At 42.8% G+C, this 20,577-nt stretch overlaps 2 protein-coding genes across 6 annotated transcripts; both read left to right on the forward strand.

Annotated features, from left to right (window-relative positions):
• Window positions 1-3,029: 3,029 nt before the first annotated feature.
• Window positions 3,030-8,274, forward strand: LOC310999634 (uncharacterized protein). 5 transcript variants are annotated; one of them, XM_083990148.1, is made up of 5 exons: window positions 3,030-3,256; window positions 4,562-4,669; window positions 5,020-5,169; window positions 5,635-6,255; window positions 7,210-8,274. In XM_083990148.1, the coding sequence occupies exons 1-5, from the start codon at window positions 3,211-3,213 to the stop codon at window positions 8,124-8,126; spliced, it is 1,842 nt and encodes a 613-aa protein (XP_083846274.1). In that variant the 5' UTR covers window positions 3,030-3,210; the 3' UTR covers window positions 8,127-8,274. The 5 variants fall into 5 exon arrangements, with proteins under 5 accessions (XP_083846274.1, XP_083846275.1, XP_083846278.1 ...); XM_083990149.1 differs by having other exon boundaries at window positions 7,213-8,274; XM_083990150.1 differs by lacking the exon at window positions 3,030-3,256 and adding an exon at window positions 3,426-3,491.
• On the forward strand, window positions 8,275-19,888 carry notchl (notch receptor, like). Its single transcript, XM_083990147.1, has 11 exons — window positions 8,275-9,116; window positions 10,475-10,619; window positions 11,876-12,208; window positions 12,945-13,165; window positions 14,083-14,413; window positions 14,903-15,078; window positions 15,619-15,680; window positions 15,862-15,985; window positions 17,280-17,377; window positions 17,491-17,822; window positions 18,763-19,888. Exons 1-11 carry the CDS (start codon window positions 9,065-9,067, stop codon window positions 19,271-19,273), a joined length of 2,385 nt encoding a protein of 794 aa, XP_083846273.1. The 5' UTR covers window positions 8,275-9,064; the 3' UTR covers window positions 19,274-19,888.
• Window positions 19,889-20,577: the final 689 nt, after the last annotated feature.

Genomic DNA, 20,577 nt, shown 5'->3' on the forward strand with positions numbered 1-20,577 from the left:
GAGTCCAAACTGCAGGATCTTTATTATGCTGTCACCTACAGGAGTGTCAAACTCATTTTAGTTCAGGGGCCTCATACAGTGCATTTTAACCGGACCAGAAAAATAATAGCATTATAAACAAAAATAATGAGCACTCTAAATGTATCTCTTTGTTATAGTGCAAAGAAGTACAAATACACTGTAAAGATGTTTAAGTGAACTATCCTTTTACAAAACATTATATTTCTCAATTTCTTGAAAACGGATACATGCAATTTAAACAATATTACGCCTCTTCTGTCTTCTATGTACGGAAGCCGAGAACGGCCAGGTCCGTATACATTTTTTTTATTACCGTTTTCTCGTGATAACGACTTATTATTTCGTTATCTCGAGATAACAAAGTCCGTTTTCTCGTGATAACGAATTAATTTATTTCGTTATCTCGAGATAACAAAGACCGTTTTCTCGTGATAACGAAATAATCATAGAATGTGTCGTTGACATGGTTGCCTAGCAACAGGAGGCTACTGTTCAGCTCGAGCATGGGGCAGTTAACTTCAGTCCAGAGCGATAGATATAACATCTATCTATCACTCTGCTTCAGTCTACTCTACTCACTGGTGTGGTTATTGTCCACACCAGCTGTCAACAATAACTTACCGGTAAGTTACACTTAACGTTAGTTTGTATAACGTCACTGTGCTGGGTTTATTTAAGGGGCTACCGGCCGGTGGTCCCATCTATCCTGTTTCAGCTAAGCTAACGTTAGCTACTGGCTGCTGCTGTCAGAAATCACAATCTTATCTCGAACCATCAGACACCTGTTGCCTGCGACCACTGACATGTAGGCTAATGTTAATTTGGCAAGACAGCAGTGTTCATGAGCTTTATCTGAGCAGCAACTAGCTAACATTACCTTAGCTGAAGCTGCCATAACGTAGTCAACTCTCATGTGTTTATGCTAACCTGTAGCCCCTTAAATAAACCCAGCTCAGTAAACAAACTAACGTTAAAGTGTAACTTACCGGTACTTCATTGTTGACAGCTCCTCAGAGCAGACTACGTTAGTGGCAGCTCTTGAAGGCTGAAGTCAGGATGATGTGATCACATTAATCAGCTCACTGATTTGAGTTCTACACATGGTTCTGGGCAATTATCCCACGAAAAACATCTCTTCTGTTACGTTAGATCTGTAGATGTGTGTTTCCAACAGACTCGCTTTAGTAGCCTCCTGCTACGAACATACAGCGGCTAACCAGCTGCTACTTCCCCGTAAGCAGAAGCGATTGCACCGGGGAAACATGTTGCTAGGCAACCATGTCAACGACACATTCTATGATTATTTCGTTATCACGAGAAAACGGTCTTTGTTATCTCGAGATAACGAAATAATAAGTCGTTATCACGAGAAAACGATAATAAAAAAAATATTATGGACGTGGCCGTTCTCGGCTTCCGTATCTATGTCATTTTGACACTTGGCAAATTCATCCCATAGGCCGGATTGGATCCTCTAGCAGTGCCTGTCCTTTGGCCTGTGGGCTATATGTTTGACACCCCTGACCTATAGACCTAACTCATAATGTAGCATGGGGTACTGTTTTGCATATGCAGACAGGGAATTTAAAACAAATGCCTTTGGAGCACAGCAGGGTTAACCTGTTAGGTTAGCCTGTCAGGGCAAATGTCTGCTGTTTAGATTCTATTTACACCACCATTACCACCAGCTCCCATCTGCCAAGTAGAGCTCACACAGCATGTAGCAAGTAGTTTTGTTAAAGTATGCAATTACACAGTAATTTGACCATGTTACCTATATGTTTTTAAATATATGTACAGCAGGCTATATATATTATGACAATGAAATAATTGAAACATTCATCAGTAATGTAGCCATAGTTGCCATTGGTATGCCAGCTTTGCTTGGCTGGTGATCTGGCCTTGAGTTAGAGACTGACACCCCCAGCAGAATCTTTGAACTCCCTAATAGCTTCCTTCCTTTCCTCCGCTTTCATGTTAGAAGAATAGGATGAGCAAAGTTGTTAAGTCTCTACTATTTTAAGCAGCCTCTCAGCAAGCCACTATATATCACTGTTTCCTGCATTCTTTGAAACCCCAATGCAGTCTGTTGTGAAAAAATATTTTCAATAATTAAATGAGAGGACTTACACTTTGAACTGCTTGCGCTTATTTGTTTCCATCTTATGCTACTGTTCTGTATTTGACACTCACATTTAACATTTTACATCCAAACACATGACAAGGTTTATAGTACAATTCTTATTTCCATTTTTATTTAAACAACAGCTTATATTTGAGTTCATCCTCAGCTGACTACAGCATTGAAATGTTTCTTATCTCTCAGTAATGATCAAGTGTTATTATAAATACTCTGGGCAAAGTATTGCACTAGGCCTACAACACTGTCAAAACACTCAATCAGTGGTAAAGGTTTTGCAGAATAAATATTGTGAAAGGACAGATGTTACTGGCAAAATGTACTAAGAATCAAAAGTAAAAGTATTCAGTGAGTGGACAAAAAAATCCCCTTTGACTTACAAAGTAGGCCTGTTATTGAGGACTCTGAGGTCATGTCCTATTTCTTTGGGAAATCCAGGCGACCTGATGTCAGTTTATAGTATATAATTAGAGCTTACAAGTCATAATACAGTATTTTAAGACTTGACATGTTTAAAGTGAACTAGACCAAACAATATACTGATCAGGACTTTTCTACCAGAAATGCTTTAACCTAATGTATAGAAACTATATGATATATGAGTCAGTCAGCAGACTACTTAAATACTTTACATGGCCACTATAGCATATCTTGCTAACAATACTTCTGTATTTTTAAGTAAGTGGGATTTTGAACACATATAACTTAGTATTGGGGTATTTTAACAATTCGGATTCCTGCAATAACAGCTATGTAGCCTATTTATTCACGCATTAATTCATTCATTTATTTCTGAATGAGTGTCCTTACAGTCGCGCGCCTGTCTACCATAGACTGTAAAAGCTGTCTACCTTCGAGGCCAGTGGCAGTGCGCATGCGCAGACATGGCAGCTCTCTGTGGTGGTCCGCTCACATCATCCAACACTCCTGAAACTGAGCAAAATGAGCAGAGCTGGGCAGTAAACAGAGCTGACACATGCTCGGGCTTCACCGTCCGGGTCGTGATGGACTAACCCACCGGCAGCGGGGGGACGTGTGATCTGATCTGGATGGAACCGACGGGTCTACGAGACGTGTTCAGATGTATAACACTATGTAAGCAAACACCGTCTATCAGTATGTGTCATCATGAGTCAATAAGTGTTGACCGTCGTTCAGAGTGCATGCATGACGCGAAACGGGGCATCGGCCACTAACGGCTAAGTTAACAGTGTAGTGATAACGGTGCATGAAGCTTCCTGACTTTACCTGCTGCTCCGTGGATGTCAGGCCCAGCAACGCCTCCCTCCCTCTGTCAGCTACAGGAACAGCTGGAGGTTTCCACACATGGGTTTGTTGACACTAGAGCAACGAGAGGATGGGCTGCGCTTTGAATCAGCTGAAGGAGCTAACGATGCTGAAGTTAGCTAAACGTCAGCTAACGTGTCTCCAGTGAAGGGAAACGTAGCCTAATTATTCTCCGTTTTCAGTCACTGCTGCGGTCAAGGTTTAGTTCAATTCTCTAAACGGTTTGTCTACTGTCAGATGTGTGAAACCAAGAAATATAGCCAGTCTCACCATCTTTTACCGCCAGATCGGTTAAACACATAACAAAACAAAAAACAAAAATACCCACTTGTTTTAGCTATTTGTAAATCTAGCATAGATAGATAGATAGATAGATAGATAGATAGATAGATAGATAGATAGATATCTTACATACATAGACTTTATTGATCACAAACTGGGAAATTACAGGGCAGCAGCATTATACACAGTGACAATAACAATACAAAGAACAACCTACATAATAAAATAGCTATATAAAATGTAATAAAAATGCATACAACAAATAGGGGGTGTTAGAGAAACTAAATTTGGCTTAAAACACAGTTTTAGACTGTCACAGTTTTGTTCCAGCTTTGAAAACATTGTGGACAATAAAGATATTGAATTGAATGAAAAACAATTTCACAGCCCTGTTGTACATAAAGACCACTTCAGATTATTTCTACATAAAAATAAAAAAAAAACACTGATTTGTCAAATAATGTTGTATTAGTCTTGTACACTCTCCTTAATAATCCGGATCAGTTTGTCAAAGTGCAGTGCAGGTTTTTGGTTGTGCAAAGCTGATACTGTGTTATAAACAGTTACAGGGCTCTACTTTTCAGTCACATCCAGGTTTGAACATGTGAGGTTGTCATGCTTAACCTGGTCTAGACACAGTGAAATCACCATTGTTTGGCTCTTGTTAATGATTTATAATGTGGGTTTGAAGCAGCGTTAAATCTGCAAGAACCTAAACTGCTGAGGCTAAACGGACAAACAGTCTGAATGCTAATCACTGAGTCTAGTAGCTACACATGCTAGAGTTTTACTTGATGCACAAGGCTCCAACAAGCTGTTTCTTATGTTTAGCCATTGCAGCAATGGAGGATATTGGTCTCCATCCCAAAGCCACCAATGACCCCCCTGTTCACAGACCCACAGTCTCTGAGACTCTGGGGCTGCACCACATGCCACCAGGTGGGTAAGAGCTCAGAGCTCATCACTCCATCTTAGTAGCGGCTGCAACCAACTGTTATTTTCATCATGAATAAAAATACATTATCAATCAAGTGATTGTTGAATGTCTAAAATGTTGTGTGTGTAAAATATAAGAATATAGTGAAAATATCCATCAATCATCATCAAGTCAAAACCCCATAAGTTAGTGACAGAATTTTGAAACATTCTTGATATCTGTGTACCAGAGAAAATGGTAAAGTTGTCATCATCCACTGTACAGTGGAGGTCTGGAAGGGCCCAATCACAAAGTTTAAATCCCAATGTAATCCAGCCATATTAACACAGTGAACGTGTGCTGTTCTGTCCAGATCATGTACAAACATCTGATGGGAGCAGGAAATCTGATGTGGATAAAGATGGACCGTCCAAGAAAAGGTCCTACGCAGTGATAACAGCAGAGCAACAGATGGTTCCCCAGCTTCCTTTACAGAGCCCGCTGCCTCTGGGCAGCGACACGAGTAAGTAACAGTGTGGTGAAGTGTTGTCTAACCTGATGGCTGGATTTAACAGCTACACCCAAATTTGAGGAGGGTTGGTCTGAAAATTGGTCTGTCAGGTGGCATGTCTGAAACTGTAACAGAAAATGAACACTAAATAAAAATACTCAAGTATAGTTTAATACTTGCAAGTACAGTGTTTAAGGTAAATGTGCATAGTTCCTTAACCTTTTTTTCCCCATATATGTAACTACAAGTCAATAATCAATCTAATAATAATATGGATATAGATATTCTGTCATAATTTTTAAATCTTATATAAAACTAACTAAGTTAGTCATTTGGAAATGTTGTGTTTGATGAATGAAAAATATTATCTTTGGCACAGTTTTTGTACTTCATGTTGTACTTCAAACCAATCCTCAATCCAGATGTTCGTTTGTTTTTGTGTGTGTTGTTGCTTTCTTACAGCATTTCTTAATACAGCTGTTAAAAATGGAAGCACTCATTTGGATAAGGCAGGGGCCTCCAGAAAAACACCTAAAGCCAAAATCGCTGATCCAGCAAAATGGAAACAAAACAAGCAGAAACAGCTGAGGATGGAGGGGAAAGCATATGCAAGCAAAAGAAAAAGAGATGGCGAGATTGTGGCAAAACAGCCGAGAACAATGGGACCAAGGTGCACCTCGAACGCATGCAGAAAGGCCTCAAACCGGCTCTGCAGCGAAATCAACGAAGAAGCCAGGAAGACGGTGTTCGAGGAGTTCTGGCAGCACATGAACTGGACTCAGAGGAAACTGTACGTAGCAGGACAGGTCGACCGCGACCCCGTGGAGAGATCTCGAGCCGTGGGGTCGCGGTCGAGAAGATCGATTTCGCTCCGTTATCACCTGGTGGTGGAGGGCAAAAGGAAACAAGTGTGTAAAAACATGTTTCTGTCCACTCTGGGGATAGGAGAGTGGTCTGTGATCAGCTGGGTGCAGGGAGGAGCAACAAAAAGGAGCGAATCAATTGAAAACAAATTGGAGAAGAGGCAGGCTGGTGCTCAGTGCCCACAGCTGAGTCCTCCTCGCTCTGCAGTCACTCACACTGTGGAAGTCAATCAGGGTGAGTGGGGTCTTTTCTTTACTCTTTTTCAGCTGCTCTCTAAATTTTGGACGGAATCAATTACCTGGTTTATCGATCAACCCTTCAACACAACACTTTTGTTGTTAACAGATTATACACTGTCATTGATCACTGAAGGCACACTGCCAAGTACACCATGGTTCTACCTCCTGGAATGCTTTGCTCTGTTTTCTTTCACTGTTAATTGAACGACCATTAACTTAAAGGGGAACTATGCAAGTCCGGTCGCTTTTCCGCTGTTTTGCTAACCCTCCCGCTCGGCCATGTGCATTTGTTTACAACCAAGCAACCATTCTCCTCTACAAGTCATTTATTTCACCATCACAATTACTCCGAAGATGTTTAATTAAGGTAAAAATGTAGCATAGTTAAGGTGAAAATCCTGCATAGTTCCTCTTTAATACTGTACCTGCTGGTTGGACAAAACAAGCAATTTCAACATGCAGCCTATGGCTCTGTGGAATTGTAACAGTCATTTTTTCACAGTCATTAATGAGACAGCAGTGTTTGTACTTGCATCATCAGTCTGCTAAGGTCACGTAGAAGCACAGGGTCATATTGTTCTACATAAATGTACCGCAGTAATGCTCCGTGCTTTCTAATTAGAGCCAGACCAATAAATCTGCCAGACTGATGTCAAGTAACAAGACATTCCAGCACAGAAATGTCAAATTAGAGCCGCGTTAATTCAACAGTGTCACCATTACATAGTTTGTTCACCAGAGATCACTGACCTGTTGATTGTTCAATTCTTCATTGTCACTGGAATCCATATTGAGATTGATTGTTTTTTTTGTTTGTTTTTTTAATTACTTTTTATTCTCTGTGTGGCTGTTGGATATTTTATCCCCTCAAATCAATATCACTACTGACCTAAAAAAAAATCCAGTATTAGTGGGGCTATAATGTTAATGTTATTTATCTGTTTTTTAGCAGAACAAGTAAACGCCACAGACAAAAACAGGGCACCAGAACCAGAGGGGTCCGTCAGGAAGAAGTCTCGAGTTGCCAAGCCCCTGACGTGGAAACAGAACCAACAGAAGCAACTCAGAATGGAGGGAAAACCTTACATCAGCAAACGAAAGAAAGACGGACTGCCCGTGACTAAAGCTCAGAGGGCGATGGGACCGGGATGCACGTCCAGTGCTTGCAAAAGAGCCTCCAACCGCTTCTGTGCCGACTTCGGCGAGGAAACGAGGAGCGACCTCTTTACCGGTTTCTGGCAGCGCATGAACTGGACTCAGAGAAGGATGTACGTGGCCGGACTGGTGGACTGCGACCCGGTGGAAAGAACCCGGGCGCCGTGGACTCAGTCGAGGAGGTCGGTCTCGATGCGGTACCACCTGATAGCCGACGGCGACAGGAAGCAAGTTTGCAAAAAGATGTTTCTGTCCACCCTGGGGGTCGGAGAGTGGTCGGTGCTGAACTGGGCGCAGCACGCATCCCAGCAGAGCGACTCGGGGGAAAACGCCAAGAAGCAAACGCAGAGGAAGTCTCGTAAAGCCTCAGAACATGTCGTCCTCAAGGAGTTCCTGGACAGTTTACCTAAAGTGCCTTCTTACTGCTGCGGGACGTCCATCTCCAAGCTGTACCTGGAGCCGGTCTTCTCCAACATGTCCGACGTGTACAGGCACTACTACAACCACTGCTTGGAGAGGAAGACCTCGGCACTTTCTCGGCAGGTTTTCTGCGCTGTGTTCAAAAAGATGGATCTGGGATTGTTTGACCCCAAAAAGGATCAAAGTTGCACTTTCGGTGCCTCTGGAAACTTGTTCAATGAACTCTGGGAGGAATACTGCATGGACAGAGGAGCTCCAGGGTTACAGCTGGAGAAAGCTGCTAACCAGTAGGACAGAAGAAAAAGAAAACGACTGTTTGATGATCTTGATTTTATCCTCTCAAGCAGAGACACTGGTTATGTCTTCCAATCTCACACTGTCTGAATCCAGCTGTCTTTATGCAACTGAATAATTGAGGGATTATTTAAGCACTACATGTACTTTGTGTTTCCAAGTTGTTCTTCACAATCTGAAATTCACTAAAACAATGTGAGAATCTGCTGTATGAAATTTCACTATATGTAAAAGTGTCTGAAAGGACCGACAGCAAAAATCAGCAAAGGAGCCAGTTGGTCCCAAGATGTTTTATTTATTTCTTCTGTAACTTAAATAAGAAAAGCACTTTACAGAGTCGTGTCACACAACACACAGTGTCCACAGTCAAGTCTTTGGACTCAGCAGGAGGACAAAGCCATGTGTGAATGCACTTCTGAATAGAATTCAAATGATGCCGTGCCGTCACACACTACAGAATAACGGTTCCCCAGCTCAGACACCCCATAATGTGTTTTTTTTTTGTTTTTTTTCTACAAGCTGAGCCGCTGTAAGTCTCACATATACACACACACACACCAACACATGCACATACGGTCTTCGCCCTCCTATTCTTCTCCACACAGTGGCAGGAAGTTGTCCAGATATCCGCTGGCCTCTGAAAAAGAAAAAAGAAAAAAAAGTGAACAAAGTGGGCTGGGTGGTGTTAGAAGGTGTCGCCGACGGTGACGACGGTGATGGAATTGGGCGACTTGACTCGGGAGTTAACTGTTCATTGTGCGCAGCAGGGCAGTGGCTGCACCACAGGGCCACGGTGGTCAGGTTGACAGCAGCGTGGGAGCTCCTGCGGGTCAGAGGCAGGGTTTACCAAACAGCTGGACTGGACTGGACTGGACTGATCCAGGAGCAGGGAGAGAGGAAAAAGGCCCCCGGCTGCAGATCACAACAGCCTGAAGATGTTGGCTCTCAACATGTTTCTCCTGCTGGGACTGAGCTGGACATGTCGAGGTGAGTTAGCCACTCTCCTCTCTACACATCTGTTTGTCTTTCACACACATAAAACACATCTTCTGTCTGATGTGTAGCCAAACACCGAGATACCACCACCATGCAAAAAGTTTAAATTAAAAGATGATTTTCAAGGAGTTTTCAAGATAACTTGTTCCTATCTGGTTAACATGTAATATGAATATGTACGTTCACACTGAAGCCCTGTGTATACATTGAATAGGCATACAGTATACTGAATAATGAACTTCTTGTTCCCCCATATATTATATTTGATTATTTTTTAATAGAAAAACATTTTTCTCATTAGAACATGCCTTTTTTAATATTTTTTGTGAAAGTAAAGAAAAAGTGGAAAATCTTTATTTCATCTATGTTAATAGTTTAGCTCCCTTATAGACAGAGTTGGATATTTCAATCAATCTTTATTTAAATTGTAGAATCACGCATCATGCAACATGATGTTACAATTTACAATAAAAATTGTGCATGAGGCAGACGTACCAGGAATAACATGACAAAAAAAAAAAAATATATATATATATATACGTATATATACACACACACACACACACACACACATATATATATACTGTATATGTGTGTGCAGATATTAGACAGACATGTTTAAAGCGCCAACAGTAGAGAAAAGAACAAGTGATGATGATAATAGATAGTAAAGAAAGGTGGGTCTTCTTGATTTAAAAATGTCTACTGAGCGAGCTTCTTCCATTTAAATTATGAACATTTATATAAAACTTTTATTCCCTCTGCTGCAGGAAGTCCCTCTTTGCTGATCAAGTGAAACAAAAGTATAAAACACTTAACAAGTCTAATTTCAGCTCTATTGTCCATGCTTTTTTTCTGCCCTTATTTTATGGTCCCACACACACCTGCCAAACCCCATTGTCCGACTCCATCACATTCCTCATCGCCATGGCGACGACCTTCGACCTTTATCAAGTCCCCGGCCCACTCCATTTCCTGTTGCTATTCGCTTCTCCTGGAAACTTCCTGTTTATGTCAGCCCCCATTTCCTGTTCCCGTTAACGGCCCGTATCAGGACCCACCTTTCATGGCTTGACCTGCATTGTTATGAATAGTTGCTAATGGTCTGAAACAATGAGCGGTTTTGAATATGTGGGTGAGCTGCTCCTGCGATAAAACGTACAGTGAAAACAGTTTGCGTGGTCGGTTTGATTACTGTATAATGTCACATTCAAGGAGCATGAAAAGGAGACATTCCTCGGACACAGAGCACAGCAGGCTCCAGATTAGACTCAATACAACAACAACAACACTTTACAAAGGCCACAATTCAGGTGAATTATATTTTCACTTTTTTTTTGTCTCCACAGCTACCTCTAGTGACGCGTGGGCTCTGTGCTCCAACAGCAGAAAGTGTAAGGAGAAGTTTGCGGACGGGACCTGTGACAGAGCATGTATGGAGCCTGGGTGTCTCAGAGACGGCTTCGACTGCGTGAAGGACAAGGGCCACTGCCAGTAAAACACCTTCCTTTCATTTTCTTGAGGCCGGTCGTGGTTGTCCTTGTGAATTATGTTGGTTTATGCCAAAAATAACAGTGTTACAGCATCTACAAAGAACTTTTAACTGGATATCCAAAAGTCTTTTCGGTCCACCGGACAAAATGATTTACAGTACTCAGACCGGAGGAGACGGAGACGGACAGAGTTGTTGCTACACTAGCCAGTAAAAGCCGAGCTCAATACATTTTCATCGCTATATTTTCTGATACTAGGACAGGATTCGCAAAGAGAAACCCACCGCTTTTGTCCACAGGGGTCGCCAAAATCAACACAAAATGAAAGTTCTTTGCTTTAACTATCACTGTCTAGATCAGGGGTGTCACAGTGTAATATAATCTCAAGTGGGTCAGACCAGTAAAATAATAGCATAATAACCTATAGATAACAAGAACTCTAAATGTTTCCCTTTGTTTTATTGCAAAGAAATACAAGTACATTATTAAAGAGACCCCGAGAAGAGTCTCATATTAATGTGGATGAATCTATGTTACCCACACTTGTTAATGGGTCCATTTCCGATAAATATATAGTTTTGTCTTCATAGTTATTTTGATATTATTATTTAGTGGTCGACTCGCCCAGCATTTCCTGGTTTCCTGGTTTCCCGCCGTCGGATTGCTAGTTGGCATCATTTATGGTCGGAACTACGACGGTATCTGATCGTCTTTGAACCTCCGACTTTCGTTCTTGATTAATGAAAACATTCTTGGTGATGAATGCTTTTGCTTTCGTCTGTCTTGCGCCGGTCCAAGAATTTCACTGTTGCGCACAGAGGCTCATGTGAAAACACTTCCACTTTCCGAAGGTCCTCGTAGTGCCTTTAAGATGTTTACAGTTGATGAACTATCCTTTTCCAAAACATTATGAAAAGTGAAATTTCTTGAGAAAAATTTCAACAATATTATTCCGCTTCTGTCTTCTATGTAATTTTCACACTTGGCAAATTCATCCCGTGGCCAAATTGGACCCTCTGGTGGGTCAGTTGGGTGGGTTGCACATTTGACACCCCTGGTCTAGATAAACAGAGGTTGAAGGGCAAGTTTGGAGAGTCATGTGATAGAGCATGTATAAGCCAATTAGCATACATCATGTTCTTCGCTTAAAGCTCTAAGGGGAAGGAAAGCTAGTCAGTTGACCTTAAGTCAGTGTTATTTAGTCTAATAATCCTGTCTCTTTCTGTTTGATCCATCCCTCCTCATCACTGCTCTCAGTCCGGGCCACATCCAGTACTGCCGCGACCACTACGCCAACTCCCACTGCGAGCAGGGATGCGACAGCGCCCCCTGCGGATGGGACGGCAGCGACTGCTTCACCCACCAGAGCCCCGTGTGGGCTAAAGGCACCCTGGTCCTTCACACCAACACCCCAACGCAGCGCGGCAGCTTCTCCAACAGCTCCCTGCTCTGGGCCCTCAGCATCATCCTCCAGACCTCGCTCAAGCTGAGAGGCTCCGCCCCCCTCGCCACCAATGCAAACCTGTTCGACTATAACCCCGAGCAGCTCACCGACCTGCTGGCTCAGGCAGCGCCGGCCGACTCCAACGGGTGGGTGCTGAGAGGAATGCTGCTGGAGTTATGATGAGGCGTGGTTTATTTATGCAGACTTTGCAGCCAACGTGGCACTTCATTCACACAAAACAATACAAAGTCATATAACAGATACAACAAAAATAGAGATGGCAAAAAGACTTTTAACGATGCAGTTACGTTAGATTTTATGGTGTTTTAGGTTCTTGTGATGTGAGGTAATAATTACAGCCTGCAGATATTCAATTCAATTCAATTCAATTCAAAAAACTTTATTGTCTATCGCAGGGATAGAAAATCGTCATTAGATTGGGCTCCAAAAACAGTCAGACATACAAACACCAACATAAATGTGATGATTGATGACATAAATCAAAATATACCAGTGATTGAGATGGACAGCCGGCTAATTTAGGAATATGGAGCATAAATGATGAATTACTGGTTTTAATTTGGTCACAAATATCAACATTCATTTACAGCCTCAAAAAAAAAAAAAAAAACTAAACCAAGTCTGAGAATTTTCACAAGGTTTTCAAGGTGCTGCTAAAAAGATAACTTCAGTCTGTCATCCTACAGTCAACAGGCTTCCTTCCAGCATTAGAAAATCATCTTACGTAATTGGGAACCCTATTATGGGCTAATTACATTTGTGCAGAAAGTGAAACTTTAAATCAACAAACGTGCCTCCAAAATGACGTACTTGCTCTTCCCTGCTGTTTCCTTCCTCTATCTCTCTCTTTCTCTCTCCCAGCTCCCTCCTTTTCCTCCGAGTGGACAACAGGCCGTGCTCCCGTTTGCCCTCTACCTGTTTCCCCTCTGCCACCGAGGCTGCCAGTTTCCTCCGCGCCGTGAGATCGCTGAAGCCGTCCTCGTTCCCCGCCCTCCCAGAGCTGGAGGCCATCATCGCTGCCGTGGGTGTCCAAAAGGAAATAACAAGCGGAGGGGAGGAAACGGTGAAAGAGGTAGTCAAAGGTAGGCTCGCATGTCCTGTGAGTGACACACGCACACACAGCTTAGAAAGTCATCCAAACAAAACAGTGAAGAACACCTTTCCGTTTCCAGTGTGTAGTCGCTGCAGCACAGACGGGTTCACACAAACCAAAGCAACGACATGTGGTCAAAACAGAAACAGAAACAAGTAAAATTAAGTTGAATCTGTAAACTTTAAGAGTCACATTATTTAAAACACAATAAGTATATGTATATATATGGAGATATTACTGTAATAAAGGAACAAAATTCTCTCCATATATATAGTGTAAGTATATGGCTTTGTTCAAAAAACAACTGAAAAAATCATTCTTTAGCAAAGATTTGTAGCAGGTCTGGATCTGTCAATCTTTATCTTTCATTTTGTATGTAAATTGCTTTTTTTTCTCTCTTATTTTTACAGTAATTTTATGAATTTCTGTGTTCATCTTTTTTTGACCAACACTGTTGTTTTTACATAGGGAGGGTATTTTCACGAGCCTTTTTTTCATCTTCCACCTCTCCTGCGCAATGTTTAATTTCATTATTTTCATTGTTTTTATGTAGGCTATATAATGTGCAAATAAACTAAACTAAAAACTAAAAGTACTGTATATGACTCGGTGTGAGATAGATAGATAGATAGATAGATAGATAGATAGATAGATAGATAGATAGATAGATAGATAGATAGATAGATAGATAGATAGATAGATAGATAGATAGATAGATAGATAGAAAAGAATGTAATAGAGGAGCACGCTGGCAACCACAGACTGATAGAACATCTGCAGCAGCTTTGTGCAGATGTTGTGCAGGATGTTATATATGGCAGGTATCGGATAAATAAAGTTTTACTTTATCCAGAAAAATGTTGTAAAATAAATCTTTTTTTGATTTTTTCTTTCTTTCTCTCAAAGAGTCAAAACCTATGTGGTTGTGGGCCGTGGTTGCCATAGCGATCGGCCTGCTGCTGTTGCTGCCCCTGGTGGTGTTCCTGGTGGTGCGGAGGGTGAGGCAGCGGCGCGCGGAGTGCGAGGCCAACAACAGGGTGAGACACCGGTCGACCGTCACCGACAACGGCGGCAAAGCCAAGTCCTGGGCGCCGCACGCCGCTCCCCAAGAACAACAACAACGGGTCCGAACCAGCCGAGAGAAAGACAAGATCAGCCTGAGGAAAAAGAAGAAAGCCAAGGAAGCGGAGAAAAAGAGGAGGAGGGAGCCGCTGGGCGAGGACGCCATCCGAATGCGGTGAGAGGAGATGTTTGGAGAGGATGTTTTGTCTGCTGGGGGAATGATGTCATGTAGACAAAAGGAGTTCTTTGTGAAACAAGTGAGAGTTCCTGCTGTGTAGTTATTACACAGACTGAATGTCACTATTTGTGCGCTACACATTTCCCGACTTCACTACAGCAGGTGAATAAAAGCAGCTGTGGAGAGGGATTTGTATCGATATAATACTTTCAAGCTGCAACAGTGAGCAATAGACCAACTCCCTCCACTTTATATTGATCAGCTGAACCAGTCGCCTCAGGAATTGTGATTATTGATAACTTTCTGAAAACCTACCACTCGTATTTTAGAAAATACAAATCCTGGTGTTTTGGTGTGTAGCAGAGCTCTGTGGTGACTCATGAGTCAAAACATGAAGGCAAGAAAAGAGGAGGAAATGGCCACAGACAGGACCGTAGCAGTGCTTTCCTAACGTGCAACATGAAAAATCGGTGCTTTTGTTCTCAGGCCTCTCAGAAGGGACCAGGATATAGGAAGCGACACAGACTTTACCCAGAGTTCAATGGAAGACATCAACGCCAGATGCTCCAGACGAGAGGAGGACGCCTCCATCTGTGACCACAGGACCCAGGAGCAAAAACAGTACAGGAACGGACCCTCACAGTCCCGCAGACCCATACAACGTAAGGGCTTTCAGTCATTAGCGCATTCATTCACCCATTCACTCACTCATTCATAGCTGCTAAAGTTTTATTCCTCTGACAATCTGCAATATGTTTGTCTTAAATCTAGAGTTACTGTCATATTTACTGTAGTGGTGCCACAAATTAAATTTGTGATCACATGCTTGATCATTGGTTCAAACTTGTCAACAACAAAATAACTGACAAAATAATTCAGTTTAGTCAATTAATCAGTTTGTCAATCCAAGGAAAGTTAATCAGCAGCTATTTAAAGATTGTTGAAGACGTCAGCTTGGATGTTTTCATGAGAAAATATTCCGTCATTAATGTGCTATCAAGGTGTCATTAGTTGTAGCCCCAGGTTAAATTCACATCATTTTTGGCATAACATTGTGACATTGTGAAACAACTCAACAACCTCAGTAGGAAGGTACCAGTTTAGACCTGAATAACTGCATGCAACCTCTACACATCATTCCATACATACTATAATATTTGTGCTTGTGCCAAAAAGCTTAAAAGGTTCATGCTCTCTCGTAGCTCCACCTAGAGGATGGGAGAGAAACGCCATGCCTCCTCCTCTGCTCAGCCCTCCTCAGCAGGTCTGGCCTCCTATCGCTGCTTTTGTTTCAATGTGAATTCTATTTTATCCCAGTTGTAGAAGAGTGTGTGTTATGAAGGGCGTGTTCTGTTTTGGATGGATGATGTGTTTTAATTTGTATTATATAAATGTGTATGGATTACATCATGTCTTTATTCATTGTGGCTGTGTTGTGTTTGCAGTCGGCGGAGTGGTGCGGCCCAGATGGGTCTGTGGTTCTGATCCGAGCCGTGCGCAGCGGGCTGGACAGAGTGGTGTTGGAGCTGCTGCGAGCAGGAGTACCGGTTAACAACACTGACCACACTGGTAATGTATCTCTGTCAGAGTCACTTCACATCAGTTTGATTTTATCAGCATGAAATTCCTGGTGCTTGTTTTCACCTTTTTTAAGTTTAAATAGAAGTTATAGTAAAATAAACTTTGGTTTGTACAAGAGACTACAACTGCATTAAAGAAGTATGTGCACATGCAGTTCCAAGTTGGCTACATAGTTCCAGAGACTGACCAGTCCTGCTTCCACCCCCTCAGACATGAATTGGTTGCTTTTGTAAATGCTTTTTAATTCTAATCTGCAGCACAGCTAATGGCTTAGTGAAGCCCTATTGAGCTAAATGCTACCTGCTAACTACAGCTCACAGTGACTAACATACTGATATTCTGCAGGAGTTATATTTATCATGTTACTTTAGCATGCTTGCCTTGAAAGACGAATATTTTGCAGTTTTTTTTTGGTTCCCAGGTATTTGGTCCTTAACCAAAATAATATGAGAGAGACTGAAACGCTGAAATGATGATGATGATGATGGAGGAGGAAAACTCATTAAAATTCACCATGAGGGGGAAATGAATGTCAAACCATATTTTCATTACAGTTTTTTTTTCAGAAATGCCACTAACAACAACAAAAAGGCTGAAATTCGTTTTAGCTCCTCTGATTATATCAGTTTATTTATTATTTCATAGCAGTAGTTGAGATATTCCAGGCTGAACTGACCTCATGGATAATGTCTTCATTTTTACCTGTGCCATAGTTGAATACTGTGCATGGACAGGGTGAAGCTCACCTTGGAGAGAAAATAACATGTACAGCTCATGAGCAAAACCATTATTTTCTGACACTGAGGGGATGAGTAACTGGTGTAACTTACCCCGTCTCTCTCACGTCCTCTTTTTGTGTCCCTCCCCTTCCTGTTCTGTCCTCTTCCTCTCCATGGCCTCCATCTGGACCTCCTCCTCCTCCTCCTCCAGATCCCCTGCTGCCCTCCTCTGACTCAGAACAAAGTTAATGTGCTGTAGAGCTCAACCTCTGGTCGATGGACATATTAACTTTGACGCTCATCCTTCTTCCTCTTCTTCTTGCTTCTTGTCTCTTGTCTCTCTTATATTTTCTGTCTGTCTCTCTCCTGTGTTTTTTGTGTTTATGTCCCATCTCCGTCACCTCTCTGTCAACTGGGCTGAAGCGGCTCATCTTCACATCTCCTCCCCTCCGCTCTCCCTCCCTTCACCTCCTGGGCTCGACTCTGTTGTGTAATGGTTGTTCATTGGCTGACTTACTCCCTCCCCTCTTCTCCCTCACCTCCACTCACACTGTCTCTCTCAGGGAGATCAGCCCTGCACTGGGCATGCTCAGTAAATCACCTCTCCCTAACTAGGACCCTCATACGCTATGGGGCCGCCGTGGATCTGCAAGACAACAAGGTAAGATCTGGAAGTTTCTTCATGCCGTTGCTGGGCCACCACAACGTTCGCATCAAACATAATGGATTAAATATCTCTGAAACATCTCAGCTCTATCTTTTTGTCTCTGTTAGGGCGAGACGCCGCTCTTCCTCGCCGCCCTCCACGGTTGCTATGACACGGCCAGACTTCTCCTCCTTCACGGCGCCAACCTTGAGCTGCACGATCGAAGGGGACGGCGACCGATCGACGTGGCCAGAGAGGGCATGCGTCACCAGGTCCTGGAGCTCCTACTGGCTCACCAGATCCAGAGAGGACCGGTTCCCATGGACTCGCCCAACGACATAATGTGGGAGGAGCGAGCTCTGATGTACTCGCCGTGGGCTGGAGCGCAGGGACTGCCCGGAAGAAGTGCCTCTTTCTCTGGGATAGTAGGACATCGAGACATGACCCCGCCACCACAGAAGTATGGCTCTGCAAATACAGTATAATGCATACAAAGAGAGTGTCAGTGCAAAATGTATCCAGAGGAGTTTACAATTTCATCTTAAACTGTTGGTCAATTCATCAATTAGTCTATTGACAGAAAAATTATAAATAATCACAGGGCTACAGACTAATATGTTTTAATAGCAGCATAGTGGCCCCTAACTTTAAAATCCCTATAGTCATAGCAGTAGGTTCGTTACCTTTAATTGTCGGTGCAAGCTATTTTTAGAACGGCGGAGCAGAGCCGTGAGCTGCTCAGAGCTACGCTACGGAGGCTAATGGGATTTCTTGGTTTCCCTCATCATTCACCACACTATGAGATAATAACGGAACATTACGAGACGGAGTTGTTTTCGAGGTAAATGTAGAGACTGCTTGCCGAAAAACCAGTTTTGCATGAATTTACCTTGAAAACAACTCTGTCTCGTAACGTTCCGTTATTATCTCATAGCGTGGTGAATGTGCAGGTCACAACTTGTCCACAACAGCGTTTTGGAGTTGTTGGATTGGGTATTTGATGAGTTTGATGAGAGAAACCAAGAAATCCCATTAGCCTCTGTAGCGTAGCTCTAAGCAGCTTACGGCTCTGCTCCGCCGTTCTAAAAACAGCTTGCACCGACAATTAAAGGTAACAAACCTACTGCTAGGGATTATGGCAATGAGCCAGTTTGCCAAAATGTTGAACTATCCCTTTAACAACTAAACACTGCTGACAGAATTTTACATGTGCTTTTCAACTTGATGCTACATTACATGAAAATTCCTTGACATAAGTAGTTACTCACTTTGACTGACCAACTATTCTCCAGTGGTGCATTCAAACCAACGCTATTACCTGTTTTTGATTGGATAAAACATGTGACTTTTTTCAGTCTCTGTTAAAATAAAATATCATGATGTTTGTCTTGTCTTGCCAGTGACTGGTCGATGAACAGAGTGCAGTACCCCGCCCCTCAGAACTGGCGACCACAGCTCAATCAATCGGCAACAGCGTTGGTCCCCCCGAGAGTCATGGGCCGCTCCCCTCGACCAATCAGCACCCTGCAGGAGGTCACCTCGGAGGACGAGGATCGCGACAGGCATCAGGAGATCCCCAGAGCCGCCACGCCTCACTTCCTGTCACCCCAACCAGCACCCCGGCAGCGTTCCTTCTCCTGCACCCAGCATGCATTGCAGCGGCGCGCCAGTGCCCACCAGCCAGAGCCAAATTATATAATAGTGACAGACAGAACAGCCAATGAGCCCATAGAAAGAATAGTTGTTCCACCTCCCACAGATGCTGCAGCCCAGTCAGATCGCCTGCCAGTTGTTAACGGTGACAATCCTAATAGACATGAACAAGCTGCAGTGAGTTCAACAAATACAGAGCAGAAAGCTAGAAGTGAGAGGTCAAACAACACCAATGACTGCACACAGACAGCCTTGTAGAGCAGAAGAAAAGCAATTAAACCTCTGCTGCCTTTCCACAGGAGGAGGAGGATGGGGGTGGTTAAATAGACCATAGAGGGGCCCTGAGATCAGGTGTATTCTTTTAATCCCAATGATAAACAGAGGAATTATAAGTAGGCCCAGCTGGAAGGAGTTCACCCTTTAATGATTGTCCGATATGCATCTGTTGGATGTCACATGACAGACTTATTTGTTACCTTCTGGTCAAATTAATACACAGCAGCACTTGGAGATGTTCCAGCCCAAGCAGCCCCTCCAGTTTTCTTTCAACCTTGCCTAAATTATTGTTATTATTATTATTATTATTATTATTATTATTATATTTTAACCAGAGGGTTGGGATATTAATTGTAAATTTTCTGTTACATGGCACCGTCAAGTCAGTGATAGAACATGTTGACAGACATGAATACCTGTTAAATGTGATGAATCTGCTCAGTCTGTAGCTGAACTGCAGTGTTTTCACATTGTCTCCTCTTGTAACAGGTTGCACTCTGTTTATTAGAGATAGGCTATTATTGAAGGAGAAAAATGGAATATGTGCACAGTTGCACAAATTGTTGCATGTAATAAAGTGACTTTTCATTTAAATAATCTTTTGTTTCATTTTCACATCCAGTGGTATTTTCATCCAGTGTCAAGAGAAGACAGAAAAGATGAATTCATCTTAACATCAAGTAGCACATTGAAATGTAGCGGTGACAGTCGCATCAGTTTCCAAAGTTACCTGAAAAAAGTAGTGATCTTGTAAAAAGGAGGGGAAAAAAAGTCCAAAGTAAACTAAAGTGTCCACCAATCACAATGTGTCTGTAGAATGTAACATTCAAAGATGTTTTTCATCCCAGCAGTTTAATGACCAGAGGGAAACCGAACCATGGATTTGCACTGAGCTGGAGATCACATGAATTGATTACATGCAGTATGGCTGCCTGTCTCCCTGTATCCTGAGCTTTGATCCACACGCGTGCAAGTGGGTGTCAGGCACGCGCCACGGTGGATCAAAGCTCCACATGCAACCATTTGAAATTCAGCCTGTTCTTCCTTTGAAATTTCACACCTCAATTTCTCCTCCGTGTGAAGACGCGCGCTCAGTGCGGGGGTTCCTGCTCCGTCTCGTGGGAAAAGGGGAAATGACGCTGCATTTACAGCTTTATTACCTGTTAAAACTGATGCGTCAGGGGGAAGGACGACACAGGGGGGTGGGTTGGGGGTTGGGGGGCACTTCCAACGCTCCCACGCGCACTCACCTACGATTGAGGTGCAAATGAGTTGCAGAAGGAGCA

Source organism: Trachurus trachurus (assembly GCF_905171665.1).
Source record: "Trachurus trachurus genome assembly, chromosome: 16".
In the NCBI taxonomy this organism is placed as follows: Eukaryota; Metazoa; Chordata; class Actinopteri; order Carangiformes; family Carangidae; genus Trachurus; species Trachurus trachurus.